Source organism: Emys orbicularis, chromosome 10 (genome assembly GCF_028017835.1).
Source record: "Emys orbicularis isolate rEmyOrb1 chromosome 10, rEmyOrb1.hap1, whole genome shotgun sequence".
Lineage (NCBI taxonomy): Eukaryota > Metazoa > Chordata > Testudines > Emydidae > Emys > Emys orbicularis.
Window position 1 is genome coordinate 20,296,513 of NC_088692.1, and position 25,805 is coordinate 20,322,317.

At 40.6% G+C, this 25,805-nt stretch overlaps 1 protein-coding gene across 1 annotated transcript; it reads right to left on the reverse strand.

Annotated features, from left to right (window-relative positions):
• On the reverse strand, window positions 1-24,600 carry RRN3 (RRN3 homolog, RNA polymerase I transcription factor). Its single transcript, XM_065411614.1, has 17 exons — window positions 24,508-24,600; window positions 22,568-22,624; window positions 21,040-21,129; window positions 20,801-20,930; window positions 20,258-20,317; window positions 19,072-19,135; window positions 16,477-16,546; window positions 15,116-15,214; window positions 13,986-14,081; window positions 12,037-12,172; window positions 9,135-9,265; window positions 8,571-8,701; window positions 7,448-7,632; window positions 5,853-5,961; window positions 4,182-4,334; window positions 3,104-3,191; window positions 1-1,643 (listed from the first exon to the last, which is right to left on the reverse strand). Exons 1-17 carry the CDS (start codon window positions 24,598-24,600, stop codon window positions 1,485-1,487), a joined length of 1,851 nt encoding a protein of 616 aa, XP_065267686.1. The 3' UTR covers window positions 1-1,484.
• Between the last annotated feature and the right edge of the window lie 1,205 nt (window positions 24,601-25,805).

The following is a 25,805-nucleotide window of genomic DNA, read 5'->3' on the forward strand; positions in this document are numbered from 1 at the left end:
CAATTCTCTTTTTATTGTTCTGGAATGACAGCAGAAGGGATGAGATTTAAAACAAAACAAAAAAACCAGTTCATTTATAGATACCGGAAGATTAATTTTGCCATGTCATCCCCAAACCCCTCTCTCATCCAAAGTCTCCACCTCATCGGTATCGTCACACAGTCCTTCAGAAGGAACATGCCAAATTAGGTGCTTCTGAAACCCATCCTACCACATCCTGTGTCATCCTCCAGTGGCTAGATCATATATAGAATTCCATTTATTTTTGTGTAAGTCTATGTTTTGCAAGTATCTGCATGTGTCAAGTTTATTCTGATTCCCACCCAATGCTCAAGTCTCGAAAGTCTAACAAATAAAAGTCTAAACAAAAGGTCAGACCAGTGGAATTGCAGAGAATTTGGCCCAAAATACTTAAAATTTTACTATTTTCAAACAGAATAAACTCATACTTATTTTTTTTTAAAGTGTTTGTAATCTAACTGAAGCACTGTGCAGATATTTCCAGTTCATTTTGCAGTAATTATTTACATATGTATTCAAACCTCTCCCGCCTAAAAATCCAATTATGTAAAACAAAACAAAGTAAAGAAATTCCCTGCAGTGACACATGAGGAGAATTGCATCTTTTCCTTTCTACAAACAAAGGGTTTTTTTGTAGTTTCACAATTCACATTTAAATATAGAGTTCCAAAAATAATAAATACCTACCCTTATACAGTCCTTTTCATCCCCAGAACTTAAAGCATTGCACAACATTTCTTGAACTGACTACATATCATATGATCACACATTAAGCTGCTTTCATGTCACTGTCAAAACTGACAACTGTCTGAGGTGTTGAAAGTCTGAACTTTCACACTTAAATTTTTTCCGACAAAATCTTATGCAGTGATAATAGCATCGTCCATCTTTAAAGTGCTTTACCACGTATTCTACAGATAGGGGAAGCTGAGGAAAAGAAGCTAAGTGATTTGTCAAAGGTCAGAGGGAGGCAATGTCAGGCTGGAATTAGAACTCAGGCCCTGGTACCTCATCCTATGCTCAGTTTACTTGTTAGAAAGATAACTTAAAAACATACCCAATCAAAACACAATTAAACATTTAGAGTGAAATCTTAGTCCCACTGTAGTCAATGAGAAGAGGGGCCAGGATTTCACCCTTACTATGTAAATCCTTATAGAGGAAACATTATTAAACAAAAACTAATCAAGAAAAATAACTATAAATTATGTATAAACTATTTCAATATGAAAATTGTAAAATACTGCAGTTTATTCTCTAGCCTTTTCTAGCAATGTATGAAATTAATCAGAACACATCTCTGTAGAAATCTGAGCAAGTTTAAGAAAAAAATAGTCTTTCTTCTTTAATATGATTACCAAAACAAGTAAAATCTTCAGAGTTTGGAAAGTTGCTCAGAAAGTCTCTTTAAAGAGTGAAAATTGCACATAGCTTTTGATCCACTTAATTTCTGATTCTCAAAGTCAGAGGTGCCGTTGTACATATGTTACTGGAGAGGATCCTACACTGCTTGCCGGGCTCAGAATATTTGAGTCATAAGAACTTGGAGTAATTCCAACCATGCCATCATTTTGAGGTGTTTCTCCTTTCAGAAAGTCATCGTCTTCATCTTCAGTTGTACACTACGCAAAGAGAAAAAATGTTAGTGAAAACAGAAAGACATTATAGTATCTTAAATAGAGTTTTAAGCCTTAGGTTTAAATTTCTTCACCAGGAAAAGTTATCTGAACACCACATGAGATTTACCGGAGTGTATTAGTTGGCCCAGTAAAATAAAAAACAGTTCTCAGGAGGCTCCCAGTCTCTGAGTTAACACAGCTAGTAGATTTCACACCATAGAGAAGCATATATCTGACCAACAGGTACACATGTCTAGACAAGCGGAGAAAAGTCCTGGAAATTTGGGCATTTCTGGTATTTATTTGCTAAAAGTGTTTTGTTTTGTTTTTTGTTTTTTTTTTGCCAGAAAATTAGATAAAGTGCTGAAAACCAGAAATATGTTTTTAAATAAACTCTGAAATAATTCAAAATGTTGCAATAATACAGTCTACCAATTAAACCGATAAAGCAAGACTGCGTCGGCCAATTACCACAATACATATATATACAAGCAATACTATTTTATTATTCATATAGCTCTAACAATGTGCTACGTACTGTACAGTATACAAAGATACACCCCCTGCCACAAAGAGTTTTCAAGCTCAGTCATAAGAATCTGGCTGATCTGGAAAGTCCAGAGGATTTTCTTTTTAAGAAGTTCATGGTTTGTAGGCCTCCCAGAGGTCAGACAGTTTTAAGGAGTTGAATGAAGAGAGGTGGCTATTTGGCAGACAGATGGGAAGAGAATTCCACACATAGACTGCAAAGTGTATGTAGACAGGAGTGGCAGAAGGAAGTGAATCAATTAGATAATGTGGAGATAGCTGTTCTAGGAATACTTTACATAGACAGAAGCTGGAATCATTGGCAGGGCAGAGGGGAGCTTTAATAACTGTAGTGTATTGTGAGAATAGATCCAAAACAGATCTAAAAGTGGCATCCACAGGAATCATCACAGGGGTTTAATGAAAAAAAAAAAAACCAAACAAACACCTAAATCTCTTATACTACACTGATCTCGATCTGCACCAGCATCCTAACCCACCAGCCTGTATGTCAGCTCCTCCTTCAGTCAGGACAGAGATATCACTGTAACTGTTTGATGATTCACAGCAGTTGGCCCATAGTGCTAGCATCAGAGCACAACTATGAATACATCCACAAAAGGAGAAATCAAACAGTTATCTGAGGGCCATGATGATCCCCCCTCTCCCCACAAATTAGATAAAGAATGCATTTTCTATGTACACAGAGCTTCCTGAATTCTGCATAGCTAATAATTCAGTGCTGGTTTCCCACTAACATTAAGCAATTTGTGACCAAAAAAAAAAAAAAAAAAAGTTACTCCCAAAATGGAAGTATACTTCCTTAAGTGTCAATTGATGCAGGATTTAAGATTATTTTCTTTAACCAAAAATAAAATAAAATAAACCCCCAGAAACCACACACACACACACGATTTCTGACAGGAAGGAGTTACCTTTTTAAAGGGTTTCTTAAGTTCTTGAAGATCTTCAGTACTCAGTTCTTCCCAAATCTGATAAATAGGATCAATGGTCTTCTTTGATCTGAGAACATAAATTGCAGCATAGTACAAATAAGCTGAATAGAGTTGCACACAAGAAGTTATGAACCAAGCATTTCATTTTAATATTGTACTATGCAATTCTTTACATTTCTCTAGTGCCTTGCAGAGGCTCTTATACACTTTACAGACTAATCCAAAGAACACTTCCCATGGTAGGTAAATTATCTCCATTTCACTGCTGGGTAAAATGATGCATAGAGAAGTTATATAGGTTTTCCTGAAGAGATTGCTAGTGGTAGGATCAGGAACAGAACTCAGCTCTTCCAATTATGTATTTGAATGCGTAGGCAGTGCTCCCTCAGCCAACTATAATTTTCTTCTAGCCTGTAATCCTACCCACAGGATTTACTGGACTTCTGTCCAGCACTTTTATTCCTTTAGAGCAAGGACTGACTGCAGCCCTTTTCAGGCTAGAAGATGGCTTGTGCGGAAAAATCTATTTAAGATGGTCATCTTTTGTATGTTAAAGAACCCATCTGCACAAACATTCATGGATCAAAGAATATAAGCATTCCAGGCTAGAGAGCTTCAAGAACAGCCTATCTAACTAATAACAAAAGCCTCTGAAAACAAACCAGATGCCCTCTCGCATATGGTGCCAATCCCAGAGATGCAAGAAACTACCACTCGGACGGACCTCAGTACATTTTGTTATGCTAATATTATGAATTGGACTCATTAAAAAGGGGTAGATAAAAGAAAATTTACCTAAAGTAACCTTTTACCAAATGCAGTATGAGAGGATGGGCCCTTTTCCCCTCCCCACACCCAAAACCTACAGAGTGCACAAACTCCAATTCTCCAGCTTCTGACAGTCTCAGTCCTACAAAAACAACTTATGTAGAACTAGAGTGTTTTGACTTATAATACAACAATACATTTTAGAAGAGTAGAACAGTCACCTTAAGTATGTTCTTTGAATTTATTTTATGCAAGGCAGAAATTAGTTTATTGCATTGGAAATCTATACCTTTTGAGAATGTAAGGATCAAATGGGAAAAAACTGTCAAGCGGGTTAGTGCAAGTCTGCACAGAATCACCCCCACTGCTGCTTCTGATGACTGGCAAAAATTGCCTGTTGTTCCTTTCAATAATGGTGTAGCAGAACACCAACTGGTATTTCCTTAAACAAACAAAAAACACTGATGAGTATAAGCATCTCTAACTACAGGGAAAGCAAATAATTTCACAAGATATTGAAATGGGCTGAGATATATTACATAAATATCCAAATTCTAGCACAAACTTCCATTTTATGACTAACAGCAGGAGTTAACAATACAATCAGAATAAAGGGAGCTTATAAATGAAGTCTATCTAACCAATTCTACTCTCAACAGAACTTTATTGCAAATACAGTAACTCCTCACTTAAAGTCGTCCCGGTTAACGTTGTTATGTTGCTGATCATTAGGGAACATGCTCGTTTAAAGTTGTGTAATGCTCCCTTCTAACATCGTTTGGCAGCTGCCTGCTTTGTCCACTGCTTGCAGGAAGAGCAGCCCATTGCAGCTAGCTGGTGGGGGCTTGTAACCAGGGTGGACCGGCAGCTCCCCTATCAGCTCCCCACTCCCCTAAGTTCCCTGTGCAGCAGCCGCCCAGCAGGCTATCAAGGCAGTTCAGCTGTCCCTCCCCCCACTGCCACGTGCTGCTCCTGCCCTCTGCCTTGGAGCTGCTCCCAGAGACTCCTGCTTGATGTGCGGGGGGGGGGGGGGGGCGCTAATGTCAGTGTCAGGATGTCCCCCTCCTCCCGCACCCCACTTACCCCTTCTCCATATAGAGCAGGGAGGGGACACGGAGGAAGAGAGACAGAGAGCTTGGGGAAGCAGCTGCTGTCTCAACTTCCTGATCCACTTAAAAAGACAATGCACTTAAGAGTGGGTCAGCTTACTTAAAGGGGCAGTGTGCATCTCTCTCTCTCACACACACACACACACACACACAAGGTGTGTGTCTGTCTCTGTCTGCTATGCTGTCTCCCCTCCCTTATGTTCGTGCTGCCTTGTGTGAGAGGCTACATTAACAACAATGTGTTAACCTTTGAGGGCTCACCAAGTGCTAGTTCATCATTTAGCAGCAAGGCATTCCCTGGGAAATATCCCTCCCTCTTCCACCCTCTAACTTCACCACCTCAACCAAGCTTCACAATCATCATAGCTGTGAACAATATTCAATTGTTTGTTTAAAATGTATACTGTGTGTATATCTATACAATATATAGTTTTTTGTCTGGTGAAAAACAATTTCCCTGGAACCTAACCCCCTCCTATTTACATTAATTCTTATGGGGAAATTGGATTAACTTAAAGTCGCATTTTTCAGGAACATAACTACAACGTTAAGGGAGAGTTACTGTAGTATAACAATCTGCACCATCACAAAGCAATGAAACAGCTCTATTTAACTACAGGGTTTCATTGTATGTGTATTAGCTATAAACTGCTCCCACTCAGTATATAGGTAATATTCTAACACTGAAGGGGCTATCGTATATTATATTATACTATACTATAATCTATAGTCATTATACAAACATACAAGTTTACAAAAAAATGTTAGTCTTCAAAATACTACACTATGGTTATTATCCAGATTGCTATGGTTCATATAAAATTTAAACTGAAAAAATAAATAATAGTTACCTGGTAATAGCAGCAAACAAGTTAACAATGGAGGGTAAGCAAATCTTCAGAGGGTTTAGCTGACACATGACTATGCGTTCAAAATTTAAGTTCTGCAGGTAGGCCAAACCTTCAAAATAAGAATGGTGTATAATAAATACTATGGATTTATACAGTGTTTTTCCATGTTCAAAGCACTGTACAGATTAAACTTAGTCTCACAACCCCCATGAAGGTAGATAATCATTCCTACTTCACAGATAGGGAAACAGAAAGAAGTGACTTTTCCCTAAGGCCACACAGCAAGTCAATAGCAGAGTTTATATTAGAACTCTCCCAACCTTGTACCAATTTCTCATTATTACTTTAGAGTAATAAAGGGCAAGATCACGTTTCTCCTGGTTCAGAGAATACTTTGAAATCAAGTGCAAGAATTCATTATAAAAAATTGTATATTAGATTATAAGCATTAGATGACCGGCCTGCAAGTTATGCAGCACTTACTCTCGGGGCCTGCACAAACAAAGCAGCAACACCTTTTCAGTCATATGCCAGATGATGGTACAAATATACAGTATGTGGAAATTCTAGAGTGACTTTTTAAAATTATTCAGCATTAAGATTTTTCAGACTGAATTTAAAAAAAAAAAAAAAAAAATCACAGTTTTGGCTGCATCAAGCAACATATAATGTTGGGGGACAGCTGGGGATGTTAACTTGTCAAGCAGCTGCATGTAAAGCAACAGAAGGAAGCTTTTGCAGAACATCTAAAGAAGATGGAGAGAAAAAAGAAATATAACAAGGAAGTCCCCAGGCCGGGCTATTCTGTCATATAATGAGACTCTACTAATAATTATAAAATAAATGTAAGAAAATTGTGGTGAATGCAGAAGTCTGTAAAGAACAAGTCACAGCGTTCTGCAAGTAGAGAACACAAATAGCTTTTGTGACATAACAGGATTCCATATTTAATATGCTATTACAGATACAGTAGATGCTTAATTCATAATTAAGATTCTCCAGTCTGGCAGAGTTATGCTCAGTAATGGCCATGGGGCTTTATGATTATTTTATGTTCCAATCAATCAAAAAATGCCCCCTACCTCTTACATAGTACTATTCATTAGTAGACCTCCAAGTTCTGGACCAGCCCCCAGTTTAAGTTAGAACAGCAGCAGGTTGCTCTAATTTATGCTCAACTGCTCACAGTCTTACATGGCCCTTCCATCAGCCAGGATCATCAGGGCTTAGGGACACTTCAGTCACACTTCATGAATCAGTAACTGAAGGGGTGGCATAGACCCACTACACCAGCTCTGTGCCACAAGGGGAACCCTCCACCAATTTACTTTGATTTGTGCTGGTAAAATAACTCAGAGCACCCACTAGCGGGCCCAATGATTTTATCTGCGTTGATTTTTACTAGCTAAAAAGCAAGTTATCCAGCTTTGTATTCCAATACAAATACAAAGTCTTATGCACTTTGTTTAAAATATAGTAACTTAACCTTCCCATAATTCACTTCACCAAATTGACCATTAGGAAATTAATATTTTTAGAGCTTGCACATGAATTCTGTTTTAATTTTATAGTACTGACACTTTCAATGTACTCACCTTTCCTTAAGTTTCCATCCAAAAGTTGCTTGTGGCGAAAAATTAAAACATAAAATACAGCCTGGCACGTGGAGTAAAAAGGTCCATGAAGAGCAACATCACAGTAAGCTTTTGTCCCCACATCCTGATTGTCAATGTAAACGTGCAGCCAGTTAACTAACAGATCCATGCATGCTTTCACTGTACTATAATGGAGAAACATGGTCTGTAAGAACACCATTTGAATTCATGTATGAAAGATGTTTTAAAAATATTTAAGGCGCTTAATGTGTACTGTACATGCAAATAAGCACAGAAATCATTTTATAAAGAAGTAGATTACACTGCCCGTCTTGTCCTTTGTGCCAGCAGTCACTGAACTGTCTGCAACAATACTGAGAACCCCAAGCATCAGGAAGATTGAAGTATTGGTAGGAGTGATGAGTTCATGAGAGGATCATTTGCAAAGTGGCCCACCAAATAAAAAGTTTGGAAATCTTCTTGTCTGAGCTGTGAGGCACAAACAACAAGAGAAACCTTCTGGTTCCAATGTCAAATTAGGTTCAACATTAAGTCATTAAGCCCACTGCTTTTAACAACAGCTTCAGAAATCCTGAAGACAATATCCCATATTATATAACTGTTACAAAGAAAAAAAAAAGTCTACTCATCCACCTATTGAGCACGCAAACTACAGAGACTAATCTATACAATGAATAGGAATAATTGCACTAAATGTCTCAGAGGCTTAGTGCAATACCTATCACACTTGAAGATGTATGTTCAAACATAAGTTTAGGGGCTGAATATCACACACGTTGAGCACCCACAATTCCAACAAAGTCAAAGAGAACTATAGATTCTTAGTACCTCTGATAAATCTGGTGTTTGATTACCTCATCCTCACCCAGCAGGCATTAGTCCACATCCCATAAACACAAAACTTTTTTGGAAAACTCAGAGAACCCCAAAAGGGGAACAACAAGGATATTTTAGATCAGAGTTATGGCTCATTGTCAGAGTTGTGGGAGGGGAACTGGTACATTATCTTTCCATACTTAAATCTAGTATATGCCATAAATCCTTCACTTTTGACCATATACAAAGTATAAGATATTTAAAATGATCTAGCAACATTACTTACACAATTGGAATAAAGTTAGCCCTTGCCAAGAAGCTGCCAATATAACTTCCAGCAGTCTGTCTGATCACCACAGGATTATTTGGATTCTGCAATTTTTTCCAAAGATGGTCTAAGAATGCTTCTGCAAACCCCTGCAAAACAAAACAAAAACACATTCAAACTATTAATCCTAATGCTGATGCCATCTATAAACAGAGACTCCTGACACCAGTGTACTCATTTTTGTTAAACAAAACAAAAAACAAAAACCTTTTTAAAAACAAAAGTTTACTACAAAATTTATAACTACAAAAAAAAAATATGCAAATACTCCTACAAATGCTGAAAGGAATGTCCTTTGAGAATTTGTATATTTTTGTTTTTTAACACTGTGCTGGCAAAAGAGAAAGAAAGTAAAGAGAATAGGAATAAAGATGTGCCTTTTCAGCCAGGTATGGATTAGCACTGGGTTATCAGTTAAATTAATCAGCTTAACACAATTTTATCGGCTAGGAGAACAAAATAAAAACATGCAACAGATATAATAGGAGAGGTGCACTTTAGGAAGTGTATGCTTGTACTCACCAATTTAAAGCTACAGATGTGAAACATGAAATACTGTACATGACATGAAGCATGGGTTGGCAAAATGAGCTTGTCAAAGACAGTAACCAGATCCCGATACAAGTCCTTCGTATTGTTAACATCAAGCTTCCCTAATAAAAAAAATAAAAACATTCCCCAGAGCTGTTAGATATGCAAATGTTGCAATACTGTGCTAGTGCAGAACAGCCAGAAAGTGAAACTAAGTCGCATAGTATCTGTGTTCCAGACGAGTGAAATACAAAAAATAAATCTGATTTTTAAATATTCTTGCTTGTTTAATAATTGAGGCTTAGCGCCACAGATGTATGATTAAATATAGCTTTCCTCCTACCAATGTCCCTTTCAGATATTTGTTCTTATAAATTTCAAAAGAGAAAAAACACATTTCAATATATGATTTAAATTCCAATTTGAACTGAATGGTTGGTTGCGGGATAGCTACCTCTGATATACAAATTATACAAAACAATTAGGGCTGTCAAGCGATTAAAAAAAATTAACCGTGATTAATCATGTGATTAAAAAAATTAACTGCAATTAATCATGCGATTAATAGCACTGAAACAATAATAGAATACCATTTATTTAAATATTTTTGGATGGTTTTACATTTTTAAAAATATTGATTTCAATTACAACACAGAATACAAAGTGTACAATGCTCACTTTATATTTATTTTTGATTACAAATATTTGCACTGTAAAAAACAAAAGAAATAGTATTTTTCAATTCACCTCCTACAAGTACTGTGGGGCACTCTCTTTATCATGAAAGTTGAACTTACAAATGTAGAATTATGTACAAAAAAACCTGCATTCAAAAATAAAACAATGTACAATTTTAGAGCCTGCAAGTCCACTCAGTCCTACTTCTTGTTCAGCCAATCGCTCAGACAAACAAGTTTGTTTACATTTGCAGGAGATAATGCTGCCCTCTTCTTGTTTACAATGTCACTTGAAAGTGAGAACAAGCATTTTGCATGGCACTACTGTAGCAGTCGTCACAAGATATTTACATGCCAGATGCGCTAAAGATTCACATGTGCCTTCATGCTTCAACCACCATTCCAGAGGACATGCGTCCATGCTGATGACGGGTTCTCCATAACAATCCAAAGGAGTGCGGACCGACGCATGTTCATTTTCATTATCTGAGCCAGATGCCACCAGCAGAAGGCTGATTTTCTTCTTTGGTGGTTTGGGTTCTGTAGTTTCTGCATCTGAGTGTTGCTCCACACCTCGTCCCTCTCAGATTTTGGAAGGCACTTCAGCTTCTTAAACCTTGGATCGAGTGCTGTAGCTATCTTTAGAAATCTCACATTGGTACCTTTTTTGCGTTTTGTCAAATCTGCAGTGAAAGTGTTCTTAAAATGAACAACATGTGCTGGGTCATTATCCGAGACTGCTATAACATGAAATATATGGCAGAATGCGGGTAAAACAGAGCAAGAGACACAAAATTCTCCCCCAAGGAGTTCAGTCACAAATTTAATTAACACATTATTTTTTTAACAAATGTCATCAGCATCCTCTGGAATGGTGGCCGAAGCATGAAGGGGCATACAAATGTTTAGCATATCTAGCACGTAAATACCTTGCAATGCCAGCTACAAAAGTGCCATGCAAATGCCTGTTCTCACTTTCAGGCAACACTAAGAAGAGGGCAGCATTACCTCCTGTAAATGTAAATAAGCTTGTTTGTCTTAGCAATTGGCTGAACAAGAAGTAGGCCTGAGTGGACTTGTAGGCTCTGAAGTTTTACATTGTTTTGTTTTTGAGTGCAATTATATAACAAACAAACAAAAATCTACATTTGTAAGTTGCACTTTCGCGACAAAGATTGCACTACAGTACTTGTATGAGGTGAACTGAAAAATACTATTTCTTTTGTTTATCATTTTTACAGTGCAAATATTTGTAATAAAAAATAATATACACTTTGATTTCAATAACAACACAGAATACAATATATATGAAAATGTAGAAAAATATCCAAAATATTTAATAAATTTTAATTGGTATTCTATTGTTTAACAGTGCGATTAATTTTTTTTATCACGATTAATATTTTTGAGTTAATTGCGTGAGTTAACTGCAATTAATTGACAACCCTAAAAATAATCTATAATTCTAATTATCAAAGTTATCATCAAGTAGAAGCAAGGGGGCATTGAGGGTATTACAGAAATTTTAAGAAATTTTACAATACCAAGACACCACAGAAGCAAAGTCCAAGGTAAGGCAGGAAAAATAAATACATAGGGCCAACTGAGTATAAACAAAAAAGATCAGACAGGAAAAAGAGAAAGAAGGGGCTCAAATCAACAGCTGAAAGGCCAGATTCTCTTCACCGTTCTGGCCCTTTGTGCCAGTCTGGCAGCACAAAGTGGCTGAAAAGCCAATGGCTCTCCCCAGCTGAGGAATCCCCCAGATTCCTTAGACAACACAGCTGGCTCCTTTACCTGTCTCATGTGGCTCCTGACATAGGGGACATGTCAGGTTGGGAACAGAGTGGTGAGTTAGTCAGAACATTATTGCTACTGCACTCCAGCTATTCTCAGCAGGTGTATAGCCAGTTGCCATACTTTAGAGTACGACTAACGAGGCTGCTCAAAAGTACACTGGGGCTGGTATAAAATAGGTCCCAGCATCAGGGAGCCAAAACTGGCTTCTTTGCCTCATTGTCCAACTGCAGCTATGCCCAGCAGATATTTGTTACAGCTTGAAAAAAAAAAAAAAAAAAATCTAGCCTATATCATGTTGCTGGGAGGAGAAATTTACAGGTGAAAAAACAGATTCTAGAGGACCAATCCTGCACTAGCAGAACTCTTACTGTTATATTTAATTACTAACAAAACAACAGGCTCAGGTACATTATTACCATCTACATGGCAGATATCTTTAATGTAAGAAAACAGAATGTTCATCAAAATATCCAAGCGTTCTGCTAGTGGATGGGCCATCATGTCACTCCTACTGAAGGTATCTTTGTTTTCGTTTGTTTCTTCATCTTCCTCCTGTCAGATAAAGTAGCAGTTAAAAAGCTCTCATATGTACTGTACAACAAAGACAGTCACTATAAATCAGTGGTTCTCAAATTTTTGAACTGGTGACCCTTTCACACAGGAAGCCTTTGAGTGCGACTCCCCTTATAAATATATAAAAACTTTTTTTAATTTAACACCATTATAAATGCTGGATGCAAAGCGGGGTTTGCGGTGGAGGCTGACAACTCACGACCCCCATGTAATAACCTCACAACCCCCTGAGGGGTCCCGACCCCGTTTGAGAACCCCTGCTATAAATAAACCAAAACATACTTTCTCTGTTCAAAGTCATACAGGGGGGAGGGATAGCTCAGTGGCTTGAGCATTGGCCTGCTAAACCCAAGGTTGTGAGTTCAATCCTTGAGGGGGCCACTTAGGGATCTAGGGCAAAATCAATACTTGGTCCTGCTAGTGAAGGCAGGGGGCTGTACTTGATGACCTTTCAGGGTCCCTTCCAGTTCTATGAAATAGGTGTTTAACACTACCAAAATAATCACCATCAACTATGTAATTAATTCTTGTTCAGCTTAGTTATAAGAGCTACAAGCAAATATATACAAATATTGCTTTGTTGTACCGATGATGGGCTTAAGTCAATTACTTAGTACTCTGTAATAGGCTCTAGAGGTAGTTGCGCATATTTTTTGTGTAAGCCCCACTCCCCTTTGAACACAAATCAATCTCTGACACAGAGCGAATAGGTTAATAATTGTCAACTCTTTGGGAATATTTATTCCCCATGGTAAATTGCCAGTGGAGCACCAGGTAGACTGGACATAGGTTTTTAATGGGAGTTACACCCCCATGAATTATCAATGGAATGTCAGCCCACAGTTTTAACTTTAACTGTAAAATTTCTTCGGGTTTGCTTTCAGATGTTCAGTGTTGTTTTAACACAAATCAACAACGGCAATTCAGTGGCTAGAATTTTTCCTTCCAATGCCACAGCATATCGTTAGGGGACTGTACGGCTGGAGGTACCAACTTTCAGTAAGTCTAAGACAAAGTTGAGGCCCTGAGTTCCTTAATGTTCTTATGCAGAGGTCCTAACTAGAGCTGGGTGGAAACTGGTAATTCCATTTTGCAGAGGATTTTGAAATTTCTTTTTGTTCCAATTCAGAATAAAAAGCAACATTTTCAAAACTTTCCATCAAAGTGCCACAGGAAGTCCGGGCAGGCAACCAGGTGGGGAGCCTGAAATCACCGACTCTAGGACATCGTCAGGGACCCTGGAAACCCCAGTACCAGGACAGCTGGTCTGGTAGGCTGTCGTGGAGCTAGGGCTCTGGATGCCTTGGGAGTTCAGGCTGCCAGGAAGCCAGGGCTTCCAGGCTCACCGCTCTGTTAGTCAGCCAGGGGGGCTGCCAACGAGTCAGGAGCCTGGGCTGCTGAAGAGCGAGGCAAGCAAGCTGGCTCGTTTTCAGTGGAATTTTGTCAAAAATCAACATGGTCCTGTAGACGGTTTCAATTTCGATGACATTGCAAATTCTGACAAAATGTTTCATATAACTGTTTCCAATCAGCTTTATGGTTAACCCATGTCCTGGGGTCCTGGCCAAATTCCACTTCAGTCATTACTTTCTACTTACTAAAATATTGCAAAGGCTAAAATCCCCAACTTGACTGAAGATTTGGATGTTTCTTGGCAGTTCACTTACAACCTAGTTATAACAAAGCAAGTTTGTACCTCATTGCCACTTTACAAGCAAAAATTAATATGACTCAACTGCTATTTAATTTTTTAAATATAAACATTCATTTTTAGTGTGCTTAGACAGCCAACCATGTCAAAGAGTCCTTCCTCTGTGGTTTTTTCCTTGATATCAGAATTCTTAGCAGTTTCTTCAGCATCCTCAATATCTTGTCGTGGGGCACTTACCTGTAGTTAGAGATAAAAAAATAAAAAAAATCTGATTTTTTTAAAGAAACCTTCGGTGCAGGAAAATGTAACCACGCTATATTCTTTAAGTCAGATATAGATGACACTATTAACAGAGTTTGGGGGCTAAATATATGTGTGGTTTTTTTTTAAACTAACTATATAAACAAACACACACAATATAAACTGCTTAAAACTTCACTCAGATACTTCCAGGAAGTACATTTTCCTAATTTTTTTTTTTTTAAGGGTTGGGGCGGCAAAAGGACTTAGGGCATGATTTGGTAGCTATGTGCATGAAACTGACTTTCACTAACTTAAATTCTGTGCTTGCAAGAGGGACCATAACAGGTCAAGTATCAGGTCATGTGGCCTACAATTATTACTGACACCGCACTGATGTGAAAGTTCTAGGGTCCATTTCTTAATGGTCTCCAAATCCCTGGCCAAACAGGAGTTGGGAATATTAAGGAGGGAGCAGACACACACTTCACAGGGTGTGCTCACTAACAACCTGACAGATTGATTTACGTTGATGTGCTCCAAAATAGAGACCCATGAAGTCCTAATCACTCAAAATGTTTTGATGAGTGAACACCTATATTAAAGCAACACGGACAGATGTTCAACACATGAAGAGCAGAATATTATAAAGATGTATCCTTGGGCCCAGATTCGAATCTCCAGTATGTGGATGCAACACACCACATAATTCAAAAAGCCTCTGGTGATATGTGCTACTCACTCAATCCTGTAATCCAAATCTTATTTTGGCATGTTCAAGACTGTGCTACAGAATTTCCACACAAAGAGTAATATTGTATATCATATATGCTTCCACATCTAAGCACAGATTGTACAGTTTTAGGGTGGAGCTTCAGCTCTTCAATTTTAATTTACTCGCTTTTGTAGCTTAAGACTGTGAACCCTATTTGAGTATAATTTCTGTTGAGGTTTAATATTAAAACAATCATGTCATTGCTGGCACTTAAGAGACAGCAAGTTTCTTAAAAGATAGTTTGTTCCATACTTACATCTATCTTTAATAGCTTTTCAACAATAAGTTCCAGAATTTCAAGCCTCAGTGTTGGAAGATACACAGTAATTCGCAACAGGTTATGAACATAACATTCCTGTAATACAACATTATCATAAATATGGATTTTCCCTTGAATTCAAAGTGACAGAGTCATTTCTTTTAAGGATTTTAGAAAGTAGAAGAAGCAATATAGTTACAAAATTGCTGAACCACAAATTATCTCTTATCTAAAGATTTGAAACTGATGTGAATGTTGAACAGCTTACAGTTCTGTCCTAACTTCTAAAGAGTTGCTAAAAATAAGTCAATATATAATCCAAACGATGTGCTTAAACAAGAGGATGAGGGCATCAGTAACTTATGTCAATCTTTTTCATATCTATTTTTTCAAGTACATCTAAAGAGTACACGTGCAACAGTGAAATCCTGCCAGCCTCCAGTCCCAGTTCCCCCTTCCCACCTTTCCCACCAGACTCCTTCTCCTAATCTATCCACCACAACCCTTAAGGTTCGGCTCATGTCCGCTCTACATTTGAATCCTCTTCCACACTGCCTGGACCTATCAGGGGTCATTGAAAGCACAGGAGAGACAGGCTCCCTGCTCTCAGTTCAGGGGCCTGGACCCAGTACGGCCCACAGCAGCCCAGACCTGGAATTGCAGAAAAAAGCACTGCTCGGCTGGCTCACGGAATCTTTCGGGAGTTTAGCTGCTAAAATCTAAGAAGTCTCTTCTGAGCATGTACAAATCACTCATTTTTCAAAGTTTATAACTTGGATAAATTTGGGGAAATTTTTACAGGGATGGCAAAAGGCAGAACCCTGACAAAAAGCTCTGCCCACCCCCATCCCCGCCAACTCATAGTCAAGATCTTGCTCCAAAGAATGGGGGTGATAGAGGTTTTCAAAGAACCAGGAGTTTTTAACATGGGCAAAACAACTTATTTTTTCCCTAGCCTCATTCTCAGAAACAGCTGAACTGTTTTGGCTGAAATTTAAAAAACAAAAACAAAAAAATTAGCCCGAGGCAGGCACCCAGAAAGAAAATTTCAGTCCAAATGGTTTAAGTTTTCGAAAGTTAAAAGCAACTGAAAACAAGATCTTATAATGGGAAGTATTGGGAAACCTTAATAATTGACAGTACTACTGGATCCTCCTCTCAGTGGGTGTGTAGCAATGAAGCAACTACAGAAAAAGTACAGTTTCTGTTAAAATTACTTAACAATATTAAAATTACATTATTCAATATGGTGAGCACTAAAGCACCTGTATTAGACTATGCAATGTATCAAATGCCAAACTATGGTATTTTCTACTACTTATACATTTTAAAAAGATAGATAGTCTGCCTGCTCTTACCAGAGTTCTTTCTGATTTATTAATGAAAGGAAAGTTTTCCACAAGTATCGGCATGAGAAATTGTGGTGTTCTGTAATAAAGAAAATACAGGAAGCTTTACCCAAAACAGAAGAAACGGAGCGTGCATGTATTGAATCTTTCTACAAGTGAAGTTTGAAACAAGCATTTTTCAAGACAGTTTTATTTTCACAGCTGTAGGATAACAAATTGTACAAGATGTTTCTATAACCCATTAATGTATTATATAAACTTTCCACAAAAAAGTGTTAATTTTTTATAAAATCAAAAGTTCCCCCACCATTATCTTGGGAGGGGCAAGAATAAAAATAAAAATAAAAAATAAAAAGTTAGAAAGCACACTCTTCCATTACTTGATTCCACAGAAGCTCCTCCAATATTAACATTAAGCTGTCAGAATCCATTATTTGGTGGGGGGAAGAGGATGGAGCGCAGCACGGTCTCCTATCTACCCAGTAGATTTCCATATGGAAATCCACACTGAAGTTACTGCAACTGAGGTAAGTATTAACATTCCTCCCACAACAAAGGGTTTTCAGTGCACAGCTAGAGGAACCAACAGCAGCATGGCTTTTGTTATGCTAGTAAGCTACGCTTCCAAGTGGTGGTGGGTCAAGGACCAGAGTTTCACATAAACTACCATTACACACAACTGCAATCGTCTCCCTACTAAGCGAAGTAAAATCAGTTCTTTGCAGTCAGTTGCAATGATATTTTTGAGCACTAATGTTCCACATTAGGGGAACATTTGACCCTTTATACTTATCTGACATATCATTCTTTCAAGCTACATTATGTTGGCTTTACTGTGCGGACTTGGATTCTAGTTAGTTTTGAGGACACAGAAGCCTATGTGCTGAACCTGGATTGTGGTGCACACAGATGGACCCCTGTGCCTATGCAGAGCCACTGAAGCGAATGAGACTGCATGAAGATGAAGAGGTCACATGCAACACACTGCAGGATGGGGACCCTGATTTATACCTGAAGTAAGTAGAGATAAACCGGGATTCTGATAATAAGGATCTTACCAGATCACAGTAAAGAACTGCTACACCAAAAAGAAAAGTTGAAGGTTGACTGCACAGTAAGCCTTCAATGTGTTTGGAACAATTCACATCACTAACAACTTTTGAATTGCTCATTGGAATAGATTTTTCTTTGTACTGCAATTTTTACTCTCCAGTTTTGATACTGAATACTTTTGCTAAACATACAAACAGTATTACTATGTGTTATACAGAACTTGGTAAAATTCTGCTATAAGCTTGTTTGACCTAACTGGATACAAGTTATTATAACTAGAGATGTCACACAGTTCACAATTTCTGTAGGCTGAGAGCATAGCATACCCCAGGGGCTCCTTGCATTCTTCTGTTCTCCCCCACAAGCTCTCAGTGTGCCACCCTCTCATGCCCCTCTATTTCAGGGACTCCCTGCAACTCTCCCTACCCCGTCCCTAATGCCAGGCTCTGTGTCCCCCATTCCTTTCTCCACCACATGACAGGGACTTTGTGTGCCCCACATGTAACCTCTCCCCCCATTTCATTGTCCCCCATTTTTCCCCCCCTTGGCAGGAACGATGTGTACTCCTCAATCCCCTTCTTCCCCCCAGACCCTGGAGTCTGTGTGCATCCCCATTCCCCACCACCACCTATGTCAGAGGCTCCGTGTGCCCCACATTCTCCCCTCCACCACATACCAGGGGAACTGTATGTGCCCCCATTCTCCCTTGCCCCCTCATGGCAGGGTCTTTGTTCTCCCTATTCCCTCCAGGACCCCACTTTCCCCTCCCTATTTCCACTCCCCCCCACTACCAATTCCTGCTTCCACGCCTGCCCACACATACAGTTCCCACACCAGGCCCTTGTTTCCCTCATTACCATCACTTCCCACCCAATTTCCTGCTGTCCTCTTCACCCACCTCCTCGAGGTGTTTTCCCCTGTTTTCCCCCACACCAGTTCACCACCACTCTCCTTGGGGTCTCTGCTTCCCCCACCACCATCAGTCCTCTCCGAGTCCCTGATTCCTCACACTTCCTGCTTCCCCCAGCACTTCTACACCATCCCTCTAGTCTCTGCTGCTTTCCCCACACCCGCACTCTTGCCCTTTCCCTCTCTGAGTCCCCATTTCTCCCATCATTCCCCCACTCTCCCCCTACAAACCTTCCCTGTAAGGCTCTTTTATTTCTGTTAAGAATCCAGACTACAGACAATCACCCTATGCAGAAAGTTAAGCTGCTGCCTCTGATATGTTTAGGCGGCAGAGAGATTCCTCTGCCTGCAGCACCAGGCAGTCTGGGGGCCATGATATTTCTCTGATTCAGACCTTTCTACTGTTCTGGTTTGCATCAAAATCAATTAGGTTGTGGCCATTGATGCCTAGAATAGTCCCTGAAACTCTGGAATTGATCAGATGCAGCATTCTAACATTACTATGTTACAGCCAAGCAAATACCATAAAGTTGCGAGTTAAACCTCGCTTTGCTCAATCAATTAGTTTACATTTGCCCATTGGTGAAACAAAGCTTTGTATTAACGAAAAGGATATACAAAACTGTGGAATGATATACTTACGAAGGAACATATTTTGCTATAGTTTGCAGTGCTCTATGACATGTGTTAAAGTTTCCAGAAAGACCTATAAAAACAAAAAATGAGTTATGAATTATTTCCCTTATCAAGTTACATGCAAGGGGCTACTCTAGGAGCCAGCATAAATACATTCTGCTAGCCACTCATGCTTTATAGTTCACCAGGGGAAACTACATTTACCAAAGTTGGCTTTTGGAGTCTCCTTACTTCCAAAGTTACTGTCCACATGTAAAATACAGTGAATATTGAACCATGATCAACCCTAAATAACCACCACCAAAGCAAGATATTATTACAACCCCTACATCACTGATCTCCCTAGAGATCAGAGTCTGACTACATGCTAAGGAAGGTGCACATTTCACCCACAATGTTGCACATTTCCACTTTTTTTTTTTTAAACTCGCTATGGGCTGAAACTAATTAAAGTATATAGAAAGATAATCATTGACTGCTACAGGAATTATACAGGCCTTAAAGGATCAGATTACACTTTATTTATTTATTTATTTATTATTAAAGATGTGCAATATTGGGAGGAAAAAGCCCACAGAAGGCTCACCTCCTATAAGAAAACTAGAGCTGTAGTTACACAGCCATCAGCAGAATTTATGCAGGAGAGTCATTCTAGACAGAGTCAACTATTGTTCATAAGGAAGTGTGAGAAGGAAAGGAAATCCATATCTTACAAACATTTATGTTTGCTGCAGAAATTCTATCAGATAAAAGCAAGAACCTAGCAAAGGTTTTTAAGTGCCCCTCAACTATGACTTGGTTATATTTTGTTTACCTAAACCAAAGGAAAACAAACATAAATACCCAAGTTAACTTGTTTTTAATAACAATCATGGTTCTAAGCCTTTGACATACATTTCTATTTCCTATGCACTCATCTCAATACCACAACTACTGTATTAGTGGCAATGGATTAGAAGGGCCAGATTATCATGCAGTTGATTTCAATGGGAGTTGTGTGCATTCAAGTACAGGAGGTGCTAATACTTTGTACTTTTTCTACTGGATTTCTCATTTTCCTACACAGGTTTTCAATAGTACGCATCACCATTAAAGCTGCAGTGAAAAAAGTCTGCAAAAAGACACAATATACAAACATTTTTGCTAAAAGAATTAATAGAGCATACTTAAACCATGATGCATTAATACTCACTTTCCTCATCATCATCAGAATCTGAAATATCCACATCATCCTCCCTTATGGTTACTCGAGCTGATAGGAAATAGGATAATTATTACATAACCATATAAAACTTAAAGATGACAGTCTCAATGGCACAGATCAAATTATCATTAGAAGAAAGATCTCATCTGAATTACAGCCCCAAAATTATCTACATTACACCAAAAACATAAGATGATCACAGGGTTTTTTCCATTCTGGGAGCTGGGAAGATTCTCCACATGGCATCATAGTACTAGCTTCATTTTAGTTGTGTTTTTTCATGAAAATTAGCATAATTTGTAAGTTATTTTAGGAAGAAGAGTTTTTATTATTGATTTAAAATGACTTTTCTAAAAATCCAGGTAAATTAAAGACTTTACACTTAACATAATTCTCTATTGCATTTCAGTTGTCCAAATAAATGCACAATATACAACACACATAAGTGATAATTACAGTAAAGCATTCTAATTTTGCATACACGCTAACCTAATGTTTGGATAATGAATAAAAGATAACAAAAAAACTTACGGGGTATAAAATGTGAAGCAATCATGCGGAGACATGATCTAAGGTACACAGTCTGTGCTGACACTAGATTACCAAGAAAACCCAAATATTCTTCCACCACATCTTGACTTCTGCTCAACCATGGCAGCTTCTGTATTATTGCAAATAGCACGCTGTTAGAAACAATAATGTGAAATACAAAGACATTTTGAGAATTCAACTACTGATCTCCAGATGTAATATCTGGATACTATACTTACCAACAAAATGCTGACTAGCTGCTCAAAGTCTTTGGTCAAGTATGCAACAGAAGCCCGAAATTCCTGCAGCCAATTAATGATTTGGGCATCCTTAAAATAAATCAGACAAGATAGATATAACAATTTCAATAATATGACCTTACAAGCCAATTTCAAAATCTTTAAAACCCAAATCAAACATGACGATTATAAACAGAGTGGCTATTTCCTCGTCTACATGACATGAATTTCTAGAACTTCCATTAGTGTGAGTTAGACAAGATCACTGGGAGAACAGACATTTTAGCTTGAATCTACTTCTGTTTCAAGAATGAATACAGTGGCACAGTAAATGAACGCACTACTCTCACATCTAAAGATGTGGATTTAAATTTGAACCTCAGTAAGCAAGTTTAATGGTTTTATCCAAACTTGCATTTGTCCATATTGTTAAACCACATACAATGTAAAAATAGAACTCAAAATAGAACACTGGGTGCCTTCCTTTCCCCCTCAGAATGCATTTAAGGGGATGATACTCTGCATGCAGATTTTACCACTCCTGCAGGCAAGGTACCATCTGCTTCCCTACACGCACTCTTCTCTTGTCCCCGTACAGTGCTTTCTGCAGTGCTGAAGAGGGCAAGTGTGTAAGGGGTTAGTAGAGATTATGGGCACCCCAAGTGAAGCATATTGTCTCCCCATCAACCCTAAGGGAGTCTGCCCAGGAGTCAATATAACCTCATGCTATGTTAACTCCTAAACAGAGCTCCCTCTGTGCTGAGGGATCAACCCTTTAAGCGGTGGACAGGGAACTCGCTGGCACCAGAGCTCCAATGGACCTGGGGAGAACAGCTTTGGACTCTGGAGCTAGTACAGAAGCACAAGCTTTTTGCATGGTCAGCCCTGTACCTCTGACAGATCTCAGAGGACCCACAGATTCTGAGAGAAAAAAAAAAAAAACCACTTATTTCCTCCACAGATGGCCAATGCAAACAACACCCTCTCCCCTCACTTCTCCTCCCTCCGAACTACAGGATCAATTTAGAGGAAACTGCACACTGAGATCCTTAGTCTTCCTTCCCCAGGTCTCAGTTAAGGGTTTCGGGGGTGGTTTTCAGAAAGGGGCAATTGGGCCTTGGAATAGTAGAGATGCTGTAAATTAGGATTTGAACGCAGTAGCAGAACTGAGAGGAGATTTTCACATCAGCGCCCCCTCATCATCAAATTTACCCTACAGGAATGGATTACACGTATAAATTTATGGTTATTTTTGAGAGGAGAAAACACAGCAACCCAATAATACAGCATTAGGCACACTGCAACATTCATATCGCTTTGCAATATATTTTTAAAAATAATTTTGTCATCAAAAGATGACTACAAAGCAAATACAGTCAGGCTAGATAAAAAAGCACTACCCTAAACCTGCCCCAAGTTTAATCTTAACAATTAATAAACTTAATATTAAGCAAATACAATTTGCCCCACAATTACATTCAGTCTCAGAGGAAAAGACAAATCAAAATGATCTCAGACCATTTTTTACCTTTATTTCCGGATCTAACAGCTGGTGCTTTAACAACTCAAAGTCTGTAGTTTCACCCTGAGAAAATAAACACAAACTGTTTTCTGCCATATAGTACACCTAAACAATTTGAAATACAAGCTTATTTTCTACACTTTATAATAATAGCTATGCAAATAATTGATAAACACTAGAAATCCCATGAAACGCAGCAGTAGTATTCATAGATTGGTTCTCAATTTTAGCTAATGCTGTTTTGTAAGAAATAACTTGTTTCTGAAAAGAAATGCTTGTAAGGTCACTATTTTATAAAATGCGATCCCTTTGCACCCTCAGATTAGGCTGCCTCAGGAGAGTCAATTTCTCTTCATACATATATTAGGGAATCACACACTTTGTAGCTTGCATAGGCCAAGCTTATGGCACATACCAGGGGCTCCTTATATTCATCTTTTCCACCTCATGAGGACACTATGTCTCAACCTCTCATTCCCCTTTCTGTTAGGGACTCCCTGCAACTTCCCATACCCCATCCCTCGAGCCTGGGCATCTGTGCCCCTCCCCATACTCCTTTCCATCATATGCCTCAATCTCCCCCATCAAAGGTTCTGTGCACCCCCCATTCTAAGTTCCCTCTAAGATGTGCAGCCGCACAGCAGGCTAAAAAGGGCTGCGCAGGCGGGGAGAGGCACCCCTCCCCTAGCCCAGCCCGAGCCCTCGTCCCCCGCACCCCAACCCTCTGCCCTAGCCCTGAGCCCCTCCATCACTCCAAACTCCTCAGCCCCCACCTCCGCCACACATCACCTCCATATTGGTGCACATAAAATTCATTCTGTACATGGACGTAAAAAATTAGAGGGAATGCTGTCCCCATCCTTCCCCCACATGCCAACAGCTTTGTGTGCCCCGTATCTGCACTTTACTCTCTATGCCAGGGGCTCTTCTGTGCAGGAGCGGCAGCAGCGCTCCTCCTCTGAGCATTCAGCGGCGGGGGTCCTTCCGCTCCGTGTCTTCGGGGCACTTCGGCGGCAGGCCCCGGAGCGAGTGAAGGATCCGCCGCTGAATTTCCGCCGAAGACCCGGAGCGGAAGGACCCCCCGCCGCCAAATTTCCACCAAGGGCGGCAAAATGCTGCCCCCCCAAGGCGACCACCTAGGGTCGCCTAGTGGAAGCGCCGGCCCTGCTTCTGTGTATCCCCTTCCCCCCATACCAGTTTTCCCCAATTTCCCCCCATCCCAGGGTTTCTGTGCCTAGTTCCCAATCTCCCCTGATTCTAGGGTCCCCAGTTTCCCCCTATGTCAGGGACTCTGCCTTCCATTCCCACCTTCCCCCCTCCCCATGCTAGGGGCTCTATGTACTTCCAGGATCCCCCCCAATACTCTCCCACAAAGGATTCTGTGTGCTCCATTCCCCTATACCAGGAACCCCCATTCTCTCCCCATTGCCAGGGGCTGTGTACAAGCCCCCATTCCACACTCCACCACCATTATTCTTTTGTTTGGAAGATAAATCATGCTATTCTGGAAAGCATTAATGGGTACCAACAACCAGCTGTCTGACAAATGCAGTGGTGCTTGAAGCTGTAGCTGTGTTAATCAGATGGCAGGAGCTCCATATAGCCCCCATTTTCCCCCTTCAGTTTTCTGATTTTCCCCAAAATCAACAGGGTTCCACCCACCGAGCCCTAGAACAGTCCCTGAAATTTTGGAATTTACTGGATGTGACATTCAACTCAATATCATCGGTCTGTCTGCAAAGTCAGGCCTTCACAAGTGTGCCCAAATACCAAAAAGAGAGAGGAGAGTCGGAAGGACCCTCCTGAAGTCAAGAGGCATGTATTGGTGCAATAGAGAACTTGACTATGCATGCTTAAAATGATACACTGGCATAAACACCCGAATACACCGAAAATACTGCTTCTCCGCAGAGAGTTTCTGGAAAGAAAAAAAAAAGTATAGTCACCTTTTGGTATTTCAGCAAGACATCTGTCAACGTCCCACCAAACCTGACAGTCTTCCTCGGTGGGGAACTGATGAATTCATCTCCTCCCAACATGTTAGCGTCTATACAGAAAGACGAAAGATTAAAACAGCATGAAAACACGCCTGTTAGACAGCTGGGCTTCGACATTTCATTTATTACCTCCCGCCTGTCAGAAATCTACACTTTAAAGCCAGACGCGGCACATCAGCGTTACACGAGCCTGGCCTGTAAACACAGCCCCAGGGTCAGGAAGAGAAGAACTCCTCACAGACGTTCCTAAAGCGGTTAAAATGCCCCGCTGTTCTTCAGACAGACAGATCCCAACCTGTGGGGCAGGGAAGGGGACAGGGGAAGAAACGCCTCCTTCCAACCCCCTCCCCAGCTCCTCACCCTCCGCCAGCCGGCCCTCCCCCGACTCCGGGCAGGGCCCGTGAGACTCTGCAGCGCTCCCCGCCGGGGGGGTCTCAATTAGCCGTTGAGCTGGTCCCGCGCGCCTCCCTCTCCTCGCGCCGCCGGCCCAGCCACTTCCATGATGCTGCCTCGGGACAGGAAAGGACTCGGCGACCTCCCCGGAAGTGAAAACGACGCCTCTCCACCCATAGAGAGGTTCGCGCGGCGGCAAGAACAGAGCGCGGAGGGACAGCTGCTCTAGCTCTGCTCTCGCTACTCCTGGAGGACTGGCGTGGAGAGAGGGCGGCATTGGTGGCCGCCCACTCGCAGAGATGCTTCGCGGCACGGTTTAAGTTCTGGCGTGGGCCAAGCTCAGCCTGAAGGGGCTTGAGCCTCTGCCCCGGACCGGGCACGAGGCCGCCGGCTATAGGCCAGCCGCGCCTGCGCTCCAGAGAAAGGCGCTTACTCTGAACCGGGGCCTCTGCAGCGGTGGGCAGCGCCGAGCACCTGAGACCGGAACAGCTATATCTCCATCCTGGGGGGTGAGGGCTGTAGCTTGGCTCAGGAGGTTCCTCCGCCTCGGCTTCTGGGGTGGTAGTGGCAACTTCACCCAGCCCAGGGGGATCTCGGGGTTCCGGCTTTCCCCGCCGCCGGGCGCCCAGTCTGGGGGGTGGGGCGGTCTCAGGGCTCCTCCGGCTTTCCGGGCTCCGGTTCTCCCCTTCTCGCGTTGAATCCTGCTAATAACAGCCGTTGCAGGCTCAGCTTTCCCTGGGCTGCGGTGCCCCCCTCCCGCTAGTTGGGGTCCCTACTGGGTCCTACGCAGTGCTTCATCTGCGGTGCCCAGTAACGGGACCTCAGCGTAGGAGGCGATGGGGCCGGAGCCTGCC